Here is a 12,202-nt window from a genome sequence, read left to right as displayed (position 1 = left end):
GTCTTGTGAATATATATTTTTTGAGGGAGAACAACAGCCATAGAACTCTTCTGGAACTGGCTTCCAAATAGGCTTCCAAATAGGCTGAAAGTTGCTAGCAGCAGAAAACTATCAGTACTAAGAGTGTTGAAGGTACTAGGGTCCCATATGGGAGGACCTCATCCTCTTGTCTGTCCAAATGCTCAAAGCCAAGGAAAAAAGCGGGGGGTGGGGAGGTGGGGGGGGGGCAGGAGGAATGTCACTGCAGGAAAAAGACAAAGAATGATAAACAGATATTGAAAGGCACACTTAAATGCACATGTGCCATGCACACAAAGGGTCCCAAATATCCCACAACCAGAGCTCTGTATATTTTCAAAAAGTTTTTCCTTAAATAACTTGAAAATTAAGTGGGGTCATATTTTTCTCCTGAGAACTTCTACCCTGACTTCTGACAAAACAAAACACAAAAACCCTAAAAATCTTTACAACAGAGAAAAGGACAGAAGGGTTGTGTAACATTACTTTCACTTCCCTAACAAGGTTATGATTCAAATTAATACCCTCTATGTTCTCAAAAGATCTGAAATCTTTCATAACTAATGGCCGTGATGCAGCTTCCCATGACATAGAGATATCATAAAGCAACTTCTAATTCATCATCTGGCCCCCGATATGGACAAAGCAAGAACTACTCCCCCAAAGATGGGAATGGGACCATGTCACAGAAGAATCCTGACCGTCCTCTAATGGCCACAGGTGGAAGGGTATCAAGGTATCTGGAAGTCATGACTCTGAGTAGTGTGGAATCTTGGCTTTCTCTCCTAGCATAATGGCATGCATGGTGAGGAAGACATGATAAGTAGTGGAATAGAGCAGAATAGTAAAATACCAGCAGTTGAAATGGCTTCCAATTCTAAGACCAGAAACAAAGTTTACATCAAAGGCCAAAGCAAGGGTGAAACTCACCACCCGTTTCTGCACAATCAACCACATTACCTACCCAGTGACCCTTTAGGGATCACTATAGAGAAAGAGCTCCCATGCATTTGATGCTTTCTGAAAAACTTCAACATAGTTAGGAATACAAGTCTGACTTACCGCCTCTCTCCATTGTGCTCAAACTTGATCCTGACGTCACTCTGCCAAAAAGAATGATAAACAAGTTAGAGGTTTGTCTGGCATGTGTCCTGCCATTTCCAGGTAAGCCTCAGGCTGTCCTTTAGCAACACTAGACAAACATTCCTGATGGCTCAAATTCCAGCTTCTCTACCCAGACAGGAATTTCTTTTCAATGATTTGCAGCCTTCCAGTTCTAACTTCAGGGCAACAAAGCCTTGGGATGACACCCCTAGGTGGCTACCCCAGCTCACATTGCTGTGCTCCGATATGCCATTTCTAGCTGGCTCTGGCATTTCCTCCACCACATCACCTCTACCTCCTGATTAGGATACCGTTCCTTCTTAGCTGATATGATTAATTATAAAAAGATATCTTGGTACTGATGCTTCCTAATTATATGACCACAGACAAGTTACTTATCCTCTATGAGTCTCAGTTTTTCCATACGTAAGGTGGGGCTAAAAATACCAGAGTTGCTATGAAACTAAACAAGATAATGTAAGTAAAATACCTGACACACAGCAGACATTCAATAAATGGTGGCTGCTGTTACTGTTGCTGCTGCTGCTACTATTGGTTTCCATGATCCTCTCAAGGCTACCCCAATGAGGGGAACGTGGGCCTCCAAACAAATTACCTTGCATACTATCCCCAGTCTTATCCAAAAATGACCACCATGGGTAGCCTGAAAGCCCCATTAGTGCAGGGATCATGTCTCTCTTGTTTCTGTATCCCTAGTGCCAAGTAAAGGGAACAGCATAAAGTATCTGTGCTTAATAATATTTGTTAAATGTATGAATGAACTGAAGTACAGAACTGAGTGTAAATATCAGAAATTAGAGGAAGTAGAAGTGTTAGAATATTGAAGAAGGAAGAAGAGATATTGCAAAAGGGCAAACAACTGAGGAATTAAAGAATGACAAGGGAAGAGATATTACAGAAGAAAAGAAGAGGTAAAAAGGAAAAAGAAAGGACTGCCAGAAAACAAGTAAATAAAGACGGAGGAGAGAAAAAGTTCAGTCAATGAATGAAAACTGTACTGGGAAAGACAGATTAATGAACCGAAGTTTAGAAGAAAGAAGAGAATTTAAGAGTATTTGGAGGAAAGAAACCTAGTATCAGACAAAGCAGATGACACAAATGGGAGAGTATGAAAGGTTGGGTAGGTGCATAAAGAACTCCCTTTTCCCAAGAGATTAGGGGGCTAGAATTCTTTTCCAGGACCAGAAAGAATGCCCACTGAAATGGAACAGTGGTTCTAATTTAAATGCTTAAGAATTATATAGGGGAGCAGGTGTGGATCAAGTGGCTGAGTGTCTGCTTCCCACATGGGAAGTTCCGGGTCTGGTCCCTGGTGACCCCTAAAAACAAAAACAAACAAAAAGAAAAAGAAAAAGGGGAGCCAATGGGCTCAGTAGTTGGGCATCAGCTTCCCACATATGAGGGTCCCACATTCAATTCCTGGCACCAGTATCCAAAAATAAAAAATAAAAAAAAAAAATTATTGAGGACCCAAAGAGCTTTTGTTTACGTGGGTTATCACTATTGATATCTACCATTTTAGAAATTAAAACTAAGGCAATTTAAATTTTTTAAAGGATAAAAGAATTATTTATTTTAAATAAAGTCTCATTCTATCAGGAGGTCTTGAGGTACTGAAATGTGTATGACTATAGTAGCTATTTTTTTCCCCAATCGATTGTATTGATACATATTAATAAATCATACAATTCATTTAAAGAGTACAATCAATGGTATTTGGTAAAATCACATAGTTGTACATTCATCACGTCAATCACTAGTAGTGCATTTTCATTATTTCAACACTAATAATAATAATCAAAAAACACACAAATGAACAAGAAACTTCTTCACCCCTTAATCTATTTCTCCTGCCATATATAGCTGCTTTTTCTGGATATTCTTGCACAATTATTTATTTATTAAGCAGTTTTATTCAGGTATATTCACATACCATACAATCTATCTAAAGTATATAATCAATGGCTTTTAGTATAATCACAAAGTTGTGCATTTATCATAACAAAAAGTTTTAGATTTCATTATTCCAAAAAGAAGAACTCCACACCCCTTAGCATGCCTTCCCTAGCACTACATTAAATTTATTCATTTGAAAATAACAAAAAAATCATTACATGTTAACATACAATTTTATTTTAAAAAAAACACAACACTATATTTTCCAATCAACTTAGTGAGAAGAATGCAAATACCTTTAATACATGGCTTACTAGGAGAAAGCTGGATTCTCATGGCTGCTTTTGCTTTTGATCTGTTGTGATAACACATTACCATGCAGCCTCTGAAAAACTCCATTGTACATTCTTGAGAGAATAAAAGTAAAAAAGGCAAATAATAACTTGGTATTATAATGAAAAGAGTTTTGACTTCATGGACCCCTTGAAAGTGTCTTGGGAACCAGTTCCCAGTCCACACTTTGAGAAATCAATGAAGTAGAATATAAGAGTTTGGGGAGCAGTTGTAGCTCAGTGGTTGGGTGCCTGCTTTCCATGTATGATGTTCTGGGTTCAGTACCTAGTACCTCCAATATATATGAGCTGAAAGGAAATCTGCCATCCTTTAACTCCATTATTTTAAAGACAAAGAAATTAGAGCTCAAAGAGCTTAGTGTACTTGGAAAGTTCATGTACTGAATAGTAGACAGCAAGGTTTCCCAGAGGAACAACCCTGCAATGTGATAACTCTTCAAAATATATAATATTTAAAATATATAATATAACCCTGTTACCTTTATATAACTTTATCCATTAATAATTACATGAGAATAGCTAACATCTATTGAGTATTTACCATGAACAAGGCATTGTTCTAAGCATGTTACAAATATTATTATTTTCCCTTGAAAGAATAGTTTAAATTTAAGGAATAGTTAGAACGAGATTAAGTAAATTCCTCAAGGTCACACTGTTTTAATAAGGGCAAGCCAGAATTCAAACTCTGGAAGCCTGGCTTTTAATTAAATACCATGCTATGCTATAACTTGAATGTCACAAAGGTAAACAAAGTTTATTTTACCCAGATATAAGACTTTAATGGGAGCACTAAGAAAATACACTATCAAAGAATCTTTTGTGGCCTTATTTTTAGGAACTTATGGAAGAGGAGACAGAAGTGCCCTATATCTGGGTAATAATGGAGTCACAGCCAGGAAGCTGGGGTACCAGTCATGCAGCATAAGACTTGGGGAACTAGGAGTGCAGCCTGTGGCTGAGGCTGTGTAGAAGGGGATGGAAGAGGTAGAATGAGAAGGAAACATGCCCCCCTCTTGTCTGCATTCTAGATGAGTGTGAGTGTGTGTGTGAACATGGAGCAGGAAGGGGGGGCAGTGTTGTGGAAGAAGTTACTGTGCAGTTTAAGGTTTGTATGAGGACCTCTATTCTCACTTCCTGTATAAGTATCAACTCAAAATGGATCAAAGACCTAAATATAAAAGCCAGGACCAGGGAAGCAGACTTGGCCCAATGGATAGGGTGTCCGCCTACCACACAGGATGTCCAAGGTTCAAACCCCAGGCCTCCTTGATCTGTGTGGAGCTGGCCCATGCGCAGTGCTGATGCGTGCAAGGAGTTCCATGTCACGCAGGGGTATCCCCCATGTAGGAGAGCCCCGTGCGCAAGGAGTGCGCCCCATAAGGAGAGCCGCCCAGCGTGAAAGAAAGTGCAGCCTGCCCAAGAATGGTGCCACACACACGGAGAGTTGACACAACAAGATGACGCAACAAAAAGAAACACAAATTCCCGGTGCCACTGGTAAGTCACAGAAGAATACACAGAGAATGGACAGAGAGAGCAGACAACTGGGGCGGGGGGAAGGGGAGAGAAATAAATAAATAAATAAATCTTAAAAAAAAAAAAAAAAAAAAAAAGCCAGGACCATAAAACGACTAGAAGAAAATGTAGGGAAATATATCTTCGACACCTTGTAGTAGGTGGTGGTTTCTTGGACCTTACATCCAAAGCACATGCAACAAAAGGAAAAATAGATAAATGGACTGCCTTAAAATCAAACACTTTTGCACCCCACAGGACTTTGTCAAAAGGGTGAAAAGGCAGCTGACTCAATGGGAGAAAATATTTGGAAATCACATGTCCAATAAGGGTTTAATATCCAGGGTATATATATATGAAGAAATGTTACAACTCAACAATAAAAAGACAAATGACCCAAATAAAAAAAAGGGCAAAAGACTTGAATAGACATGTGTCCAAAGAAGAAATACAAATGGCAAAAAAACACATAAAAAAATGCTCATCATCACTAATAATTAGGGAAATGCAAATCAAAACTACAATGATATATCATTTCATACCTATCAGAATGGCCACTGTTAAAAAGACAGAGAAAATATGATGAGAGACACAACAAAGCAGGGAGCAGAGGTTTCTGGTGCCTCCTAGAGAAAAGATGGGCAAGACAGTAAGCTGACGCGATGGGCAGGCATGGCAAGTGGACAAAATAAGATGATGCAACAAGAGACATAGGAGGAAGATCATAGTAAGAGACACAACAAAGCAGGGAACAGAGGTAGCTTAAGGGATTAGGCACCTCTCCCCAACATTGGCAGTCCCGGGTTGGGTTCCTGGTGCCTCCTAAAGAAATAAAGAAAATGAACATACATAGCAAATGCAAACAACAAGGGAGGAGGGGAGAAATAAATAAATAAAACAAATCTTAAAAAAGAAAGAAAGAAATGCAAGTGTGGGAGAGGATGTAGAGAGATAGGAACACTTAATCACTGTTGTTGGGAATGCAGAATGGTATAGCCACTGTGGAGGACTGTTTGGCAGTTCCTAAAGAAGCTGAATATAGACTTGCCATATGCCCCTGCAATACCACTACTGAGTATATAACCAGAAGAACTGAGAGCAGTGATACAGACAGACATTTGCACACGGATGTTCATAGTAGTGTTATTCAAAATTGCCAAAAGATGGAAACAACCCACATGTCCATCAACCAATGAATGGATAAAACAAATTGTTATGTATCCACACAAAGGACTATTATGCATCTGTAAGAAGAAATGAAGTCATAAAGCATATGACAACATGGATGAATCGGAGGACATTATGTTGAGCAAAGCAAACCAGACACAAAAAGACAAATACTATATGATTGCGTTCCTATGAACCAAATATATTGTGTAACATATTGTATGATTAAAAAAAAATCTATACGTATCCAGTACAGGAAAAAAAAAAAAAGGATATTTCCACGAGAAAAAAAAAAAGGTCTGTATGAGTGGTAGCAGTTTATTCACTATCTCCTTTTTTTTCTTCCCCAAAAATGATAAGCAGTTACCATATTGAAAGGGCCCTCAAATCCTGGTGCCTGAGACATGTTGCTAAATTCTGACATGCCATTTCTAGCTTCATACATTGTTTCCACAACTGGTACTAGAATTTCCTAAGTGCTAAATACATTCTGTAGTAGTTCTGCATGTCCCTGAAGTTCAATTACCATATCTTTTCACCTGTTTCTGCCTATAGCTAAGTACACCTTGGTGTAGCTCTCATTCTCAACATTGGACATTGTATTTAAACACAGCTATAGGGAAATGGAGTTGGCCCAATGGAGAGTCCACCTACCGCATGGGAGGTCTGCAGTTCAAACCCCAGGCCTCCTTGACGCGTGTGGAGCTGATGTATGCAAGAAGTGCCGTGCCACACAGGGGTGTCCCGAGTAGGGGAGCCCCACGCACAAGGAGTGCACCCCATAAGGAGAGGTGCCCAGAGTGAAAGAAAGTTCAGCCTGCCCAAGAATGGCGTTGCACACACGGAGAACTGATGCAGCAAGATGATGCAACAAAAAGAGACAGATTCCCGTGCTGCTGGCAACAACAGAAGTGGACAAAGAAGAACATGCGGCAAAATGGACACAGAGAACAGACAACTTGGGGGGAGGAGAAATAAAATAAAAATAAATCTTAAAAAAAAAAAAAATAAACACAGCTAGGAAAGAACACTCTCAGTTCCCTTTCTGGGACTGAAGGAACAAAATTTCTTTCAAGATGGGCCATAATTGGAATACTATTCTACATAAATTTAGTCAGAAAGTAGATTTAACTTTCCTCACAAATCACTCCTACTCAAAACTAACCAACTTTGTGACTAGTAGGCAGTGTAAACAAAAATGCTAGCACACTGAATCTACTGAATCCCTTCTCTGATGCCTGTCTAGAGAAGGATGCAGACCCGTGACTAGCCTGCATGTACCATATGGTGTGCCCAAATCTGCCAAGTTACTAAAACCGAGTTTTCCGACAGTGATGTCATCAACATGGTGATATAAAACATCCCCTGGGAAAGTCTTTCCTCCATATCAGCCAATAAAAGGACAAATCCCAGTTGTTTAGACATTTGGAGGACTATGACAGAGACTGGAGAATGTCTCCACAAACACTGAATCAAAGAAAAAAAACAACCTACAAGAGTAGGTAGGGAAATTCCATCCTGAACCTTCCTCACGCAGTCCCATTCAGTTTGGCCTTGCTCAGAGGTGGCATAGCCCGGGTACCTCCCGCTGTGGACACCAGACTACAGAGCCACTAACAGCAGCAAGTTAGAACCTAATACATACCAGGAACAGGGACCCAAGTTCGCAGACACCCATGGCTGAACACAAGCCGCTAAGTCATGCTGCATACAAAATGTTCCCCAGGATATTAAAAAAAAAAGAGAGAGAGACCACAGCAGAACTCTTGGCAAGGGTGCGCTTACTAAATTCAGTTTCTGTTGGCTAGACCACCTGAATGCAAAACAGACTTTTCTGGAGGGACCCACATTTTTTGGATTGACCCCATCTGGTTCTCTGGGATGGGATACCCTAAAGGGGAAGAAAAGAGCAAATTAGAAGACAGGACAATTGAAATCATACAGTCAGAATTACAGATAGAGAAAAGAATAGAAAAAATTGAGCAGTATCCCAGGGTTTTGAGTGACAGCACAAAGCACACAAACATACATGTCATGGGTGTCCCATGAGAAAAGTAGGGAAAAGGGGCAAAAAGAATAATATCTGAGAAAATAAGGGCTAAAAATTTCCCAACTCTTACGAAAGACATAAATATGCATGTCCAAGAAGTACAATGTATTACTCCAAGCCAAATAAATCCTAATAGACCTACTCCAAGACACATGCTAATCAGAATGTCAAATAAGATACAGAGAGAACTCTGAAAGCAGCAGGAGAAAAGTGATTCATTTCATATACAAGGGCTCCTCAATTAAGATTAAGTGGCTATAGGGTAACCTATTATCTATGTGGTGCAGCAGTGCTACAAAATGTGTTCCCTGAGTGCAATGAGTGTGCCATAATGATGGAGGAGGTTGCTGGTGTGGGAAGAGTGGGGTGGGGGGTATATGGGAACCTCTCATATTTTTTAACATAACATTTTTTTTGTGATATATATATCTTTAAAAAAATACAATTTACAAAAATGATGGGGTGGGGGGGTAGAGAGTGGGGTATATGGGAACCTCTTAAGTTTTTTATATTTTTTAATGTAACGTTCTTTGTGATCTATTAACTTTAATTTTAAAAGTATAAAAAAAAAAAAAAGTAGCAATTTTCCATCAGAAACCATGGAGGTGAGAAGGCAGTGCTATGATATATTTTAAGGTACTGAAACAGAAAAACTGCCAGCCAAAGATTCTTTATCCAGCAAAACTTTCCATTAAAAATGGAGAGTTTAAAATACAGATAAAAAGAAACTGAGAGAGTTTGCTAACTAAAGGCCTACCCTACAAGAATTACTAAAAGGAGTGCTGCAGGTTGAAAGGAAAAAATAGGAGAGTGGCTTGGAATAGTGTGAAGAAATGAAGATCTCCAGTAAGGGTAACTAAAAGGGTAAATGCAAAACCCATTAGTACTACAGCCTCAATCTCTAACTCTATGCCATAATCCCCACAAGAATCAGAAAACAAAAAAGGGCTTCTGTCATGAGTGGCATAAATAGGGTGCCTTCGTGTGGAATCGACAAGAGATTTTAGAAGCATAATTTTGTTATTAGGGCAGCTGGTGATTATTGGTCCCAGCACACACACACACACACACACACACACACACACACACAAATCAGAAAACAACTGAACAAGAAAAAGGCCTATTTCCTGATAATGGACATGCAAAATATAAAGCGGTAAAGTAGGACAAAAACAACATAAAGAGGGGAAAAAGAGGGATATGGGAATAGTGAATGTGTATGCTATGGAAGCTAAGTTCGTATCTTTTCAAACTAGTAAGGCACAGATGTAGTAGGCTGGGTAATATAAACTCCAGGGTAACCACAAAGAAAGTTTTTAAAAAACATACAGAAACAGATATGAGAAAGGGACCAAAGATACATCACAAAAGATCAACTATATAGAAAAGGAGGTTACGATAAAGGAAAAGAGAGACCAAAAAATATATATATATAAAAATATTATATTATATATATATAACATATAATATATATTATATATATAAATATAATATATATATAAATATATTAAAATATATATATAGGACATACAAAAACTAAAGGACAAAATGGCTGAAGTAAGTACTGCCTTTACAGTAATCACACTGAACGTTAATGGATTAAACTCCCCAATCAAAAGACACAGATTGAGAGAATGGCTAAAAATGCATGATCCAACTATATACTGTTTACAAGAGACTCACCTTAGACCCAAAGACACAAATTGGTTGAAAGTGAAAAGATGGAAAAAGATATTCCATGCAAATAATAACCAAAAAAGAGTTGGGGTAGCTATACTAACATTGACAAAACAGATTTTAAGTCAAAAGCCGTTCTGAGACAAAGAAGGAAACTATATATTAATAAAAGGGGCACTCCACCAAGAAGAAACAACAATCATTAATATTTATGCACTTAACCACAGTGCCCCAAAATCCAAGATGCAAACCCTGGCAAAACTTAAGGGAGAAATAGACACCTCTACAATAATAGTTGGAGACTTCAATACACTACTCTCATCAACAGACAGAACATCTAGACAGATCAATAAGGAAACAGAGAACTTGAATAATATGAGAAATGAACTAGACCCAAACAGACATATACAGAAATGGATATATACTCATTTCAAATGCACATGGATCATTCTCCAGGATAGACCACATGTTGGGTCACAAAACAAATCTCAATAAATTAAAAAAGATTGAAATTATACTAAGCATCTTTTCTGATCAAAATAGAATAAAGCTGAAAAGAAACAGGAAGAAAACTAGAAAATGTACAAACATACAGTTATTAAACAATCAGTGGGTCGAAGAAGAAATTGCAAGGGAAATCAGAAATATCTTGAGGCAACTGAAAACGAGAACACAACATATCAAAACTTACAGGTTGCAGTGAAGGTAGTGCGGAGAGGAAAATTTACAGCCCTAAATGTTTATATTAAATAAGAAGAAAGAGCTAAAGTCAAAGACCTAACTGCAAACCTGGTGGAACTAAAAAAGAACAGCAAACTAAACCCAAAGCAAGCAGAAGGAAAGAAATAACAAAGATTAGAGCAGAAATAAATGAAATTGAGAAAAAAAACAAAAACAATAGCATTAACAAAACCAAAAGTTGGTTCTTTGAAAGATCGTTAAAATTGACAAACCCTTAACTAGACCGACAAAGAAAAAAAGAGAAAAGATGCAAATAAATAAAATCAGAAATGAGAGGGGGACCATTACCACTGATCCCACAGAAATAAAAAGGATCATAAGAGGATACTAGGAATATCACTATGCCTACAAATTAGACAACCTAGATGAAACGGACAGATTCCTAGAAACACATGAACAAACCCACACTGACGCAGAAGACCTCATCAAAACAATTACAAGAGATTGAATCAGTCATCAAAAACCTCCCAACAAAGAAAAGCCCAGAACCAGATGGCTTCACAGGTAAATTCTGTCAACCACTCCAAGAAGAATTAATACCAATGCTGCTCAAATTCTTAAAAAAAAACTAAGCAAGATGGAACACTCCCCAACTCATTCTATGAGACCAACATCACACAAATACCAAAGCCAGATAAAGGTACAAGAAAAGAAAATTACAGACCAATCTCTCTTATGAATACAGATGGAAAAATCCTCAAAAAAAAAAAAAAAAACAAACTTGCAAACCGAATCCAACAGAATATTAAAAGAATTATATACCATGATCAAGTGGGGTTTATCCCAGGTATGCAATGATGGTTCAACATAAGAAAATCAATGTAATACATCAAACATTAATAGAATGAAGGGAAAAAAACACTACATAATCATCTCAATTGACACAGAAAAGGCATCTGACAATATCAGCATCCTTTCTTGATAAAAAATACTTAGAAAATTAGAATAGAAGGAAACTTCCTCAACATGATAAAGGGCATATGTGATAAACCCACAGCTAACATCATTCACAATGGTGAAAGATTGAAAGCTTTCCCTCCATGATCTGGAATAAGACAAGGATGCCCACTGTCACCACTATTATTCAACATTGTGCTGGAAGTTCTAATCAAAGCAGTTAGGCAAGGTGTGCATTCAAATTGGAAAGGAAGAAGTAAAGCTTTCACTATTTGCAGATGACATGATCCTGTATATATAAAGTCCCAAAAAAATCTACAACAATGCTACCAGACCAAATAAAAGAGTTCGGCAAAGTGGCGAGGTACAAGATCAGCATGCAAAAATCAATAGTTATTTCTATACGCTAGAAATGAGCAATCTGAGGAGGAAATCAGGAGGAAAAAATTCCATTTATAATAGCAACTAAAAGAATCATATATCCAGGAATAAATTTAACCAAGCATGCAAAGGACTTGAACACAGAAAATCACAAAAAGTGCTAAAAGAAATCAAAGAAGACCTAAACAAATGGAAGGACATTTCATGTTCATGGACTGGAAAACTAAATATTGTTAAGATGTCAATTCTACCCAAAATGATTTACAATGCAATTTCCACCAAAATTCCAGAAACCTGCTTTGCAGAAATGGTAAAGCCAAGTATCAAATTTATTTGGAAGGGTAAGGGGCCCAGAATAACCAAAAACATCTTGAGAAAG

The 12,202-nt window shown here is 37.9% G+C and overlaps 1 protein-coding gene and 1 pseudogene across 5 annotated transcripts in view; one reads left to right on the top strand and one right to left on the bottom strand.

The window, feature by feature from the left end:
• The window catches only part of MAP3K3 (mitogen-activated protein kinase kinase kinase 3), an 85,957-nt gene that overhangs the window by 53,222 nt on the left and 20,533 nt on the right, over positions 1 to 12,202 (bottom strand). For all 5 annotated transcript variants that reach the window (XM_058284506.2, XM_058284508.2, XM_058284505.2 and 2 more), the window contains one exon: positions 1,081 to 1,121. In XM_058284506.2, coding sequence (XP_058140489.1) covers positions 1,081 to 1,121 — 41 coding nt within the window. The remainder of the gene's footprint in view (positions 1 to 1,080; positions 1,122 to 12,202) is intronic.
• Positions 9,068 to 9,186, top strand: LOC131275156 (U11 spliceosomal RNA; annotated as a pseudogene).

This window comes from Dasypus novemcinctus, chromosome 21, assembly GCF_030445035.2.
Source record: "Dasypus novemcinctus isolate mDasNov1 chromosome 21, mDasNov1.1.hap2, whole genome shotgun sequence".
NCBI lineage: Eukaryota > Metazoa > Chordata > Mammalia > Cingulata > Dasypodidae > Dasypus > Dasypus novemcinctus.
This window is presented reverse-complemented; position numbering and strand designations above follow the sequence as displayed.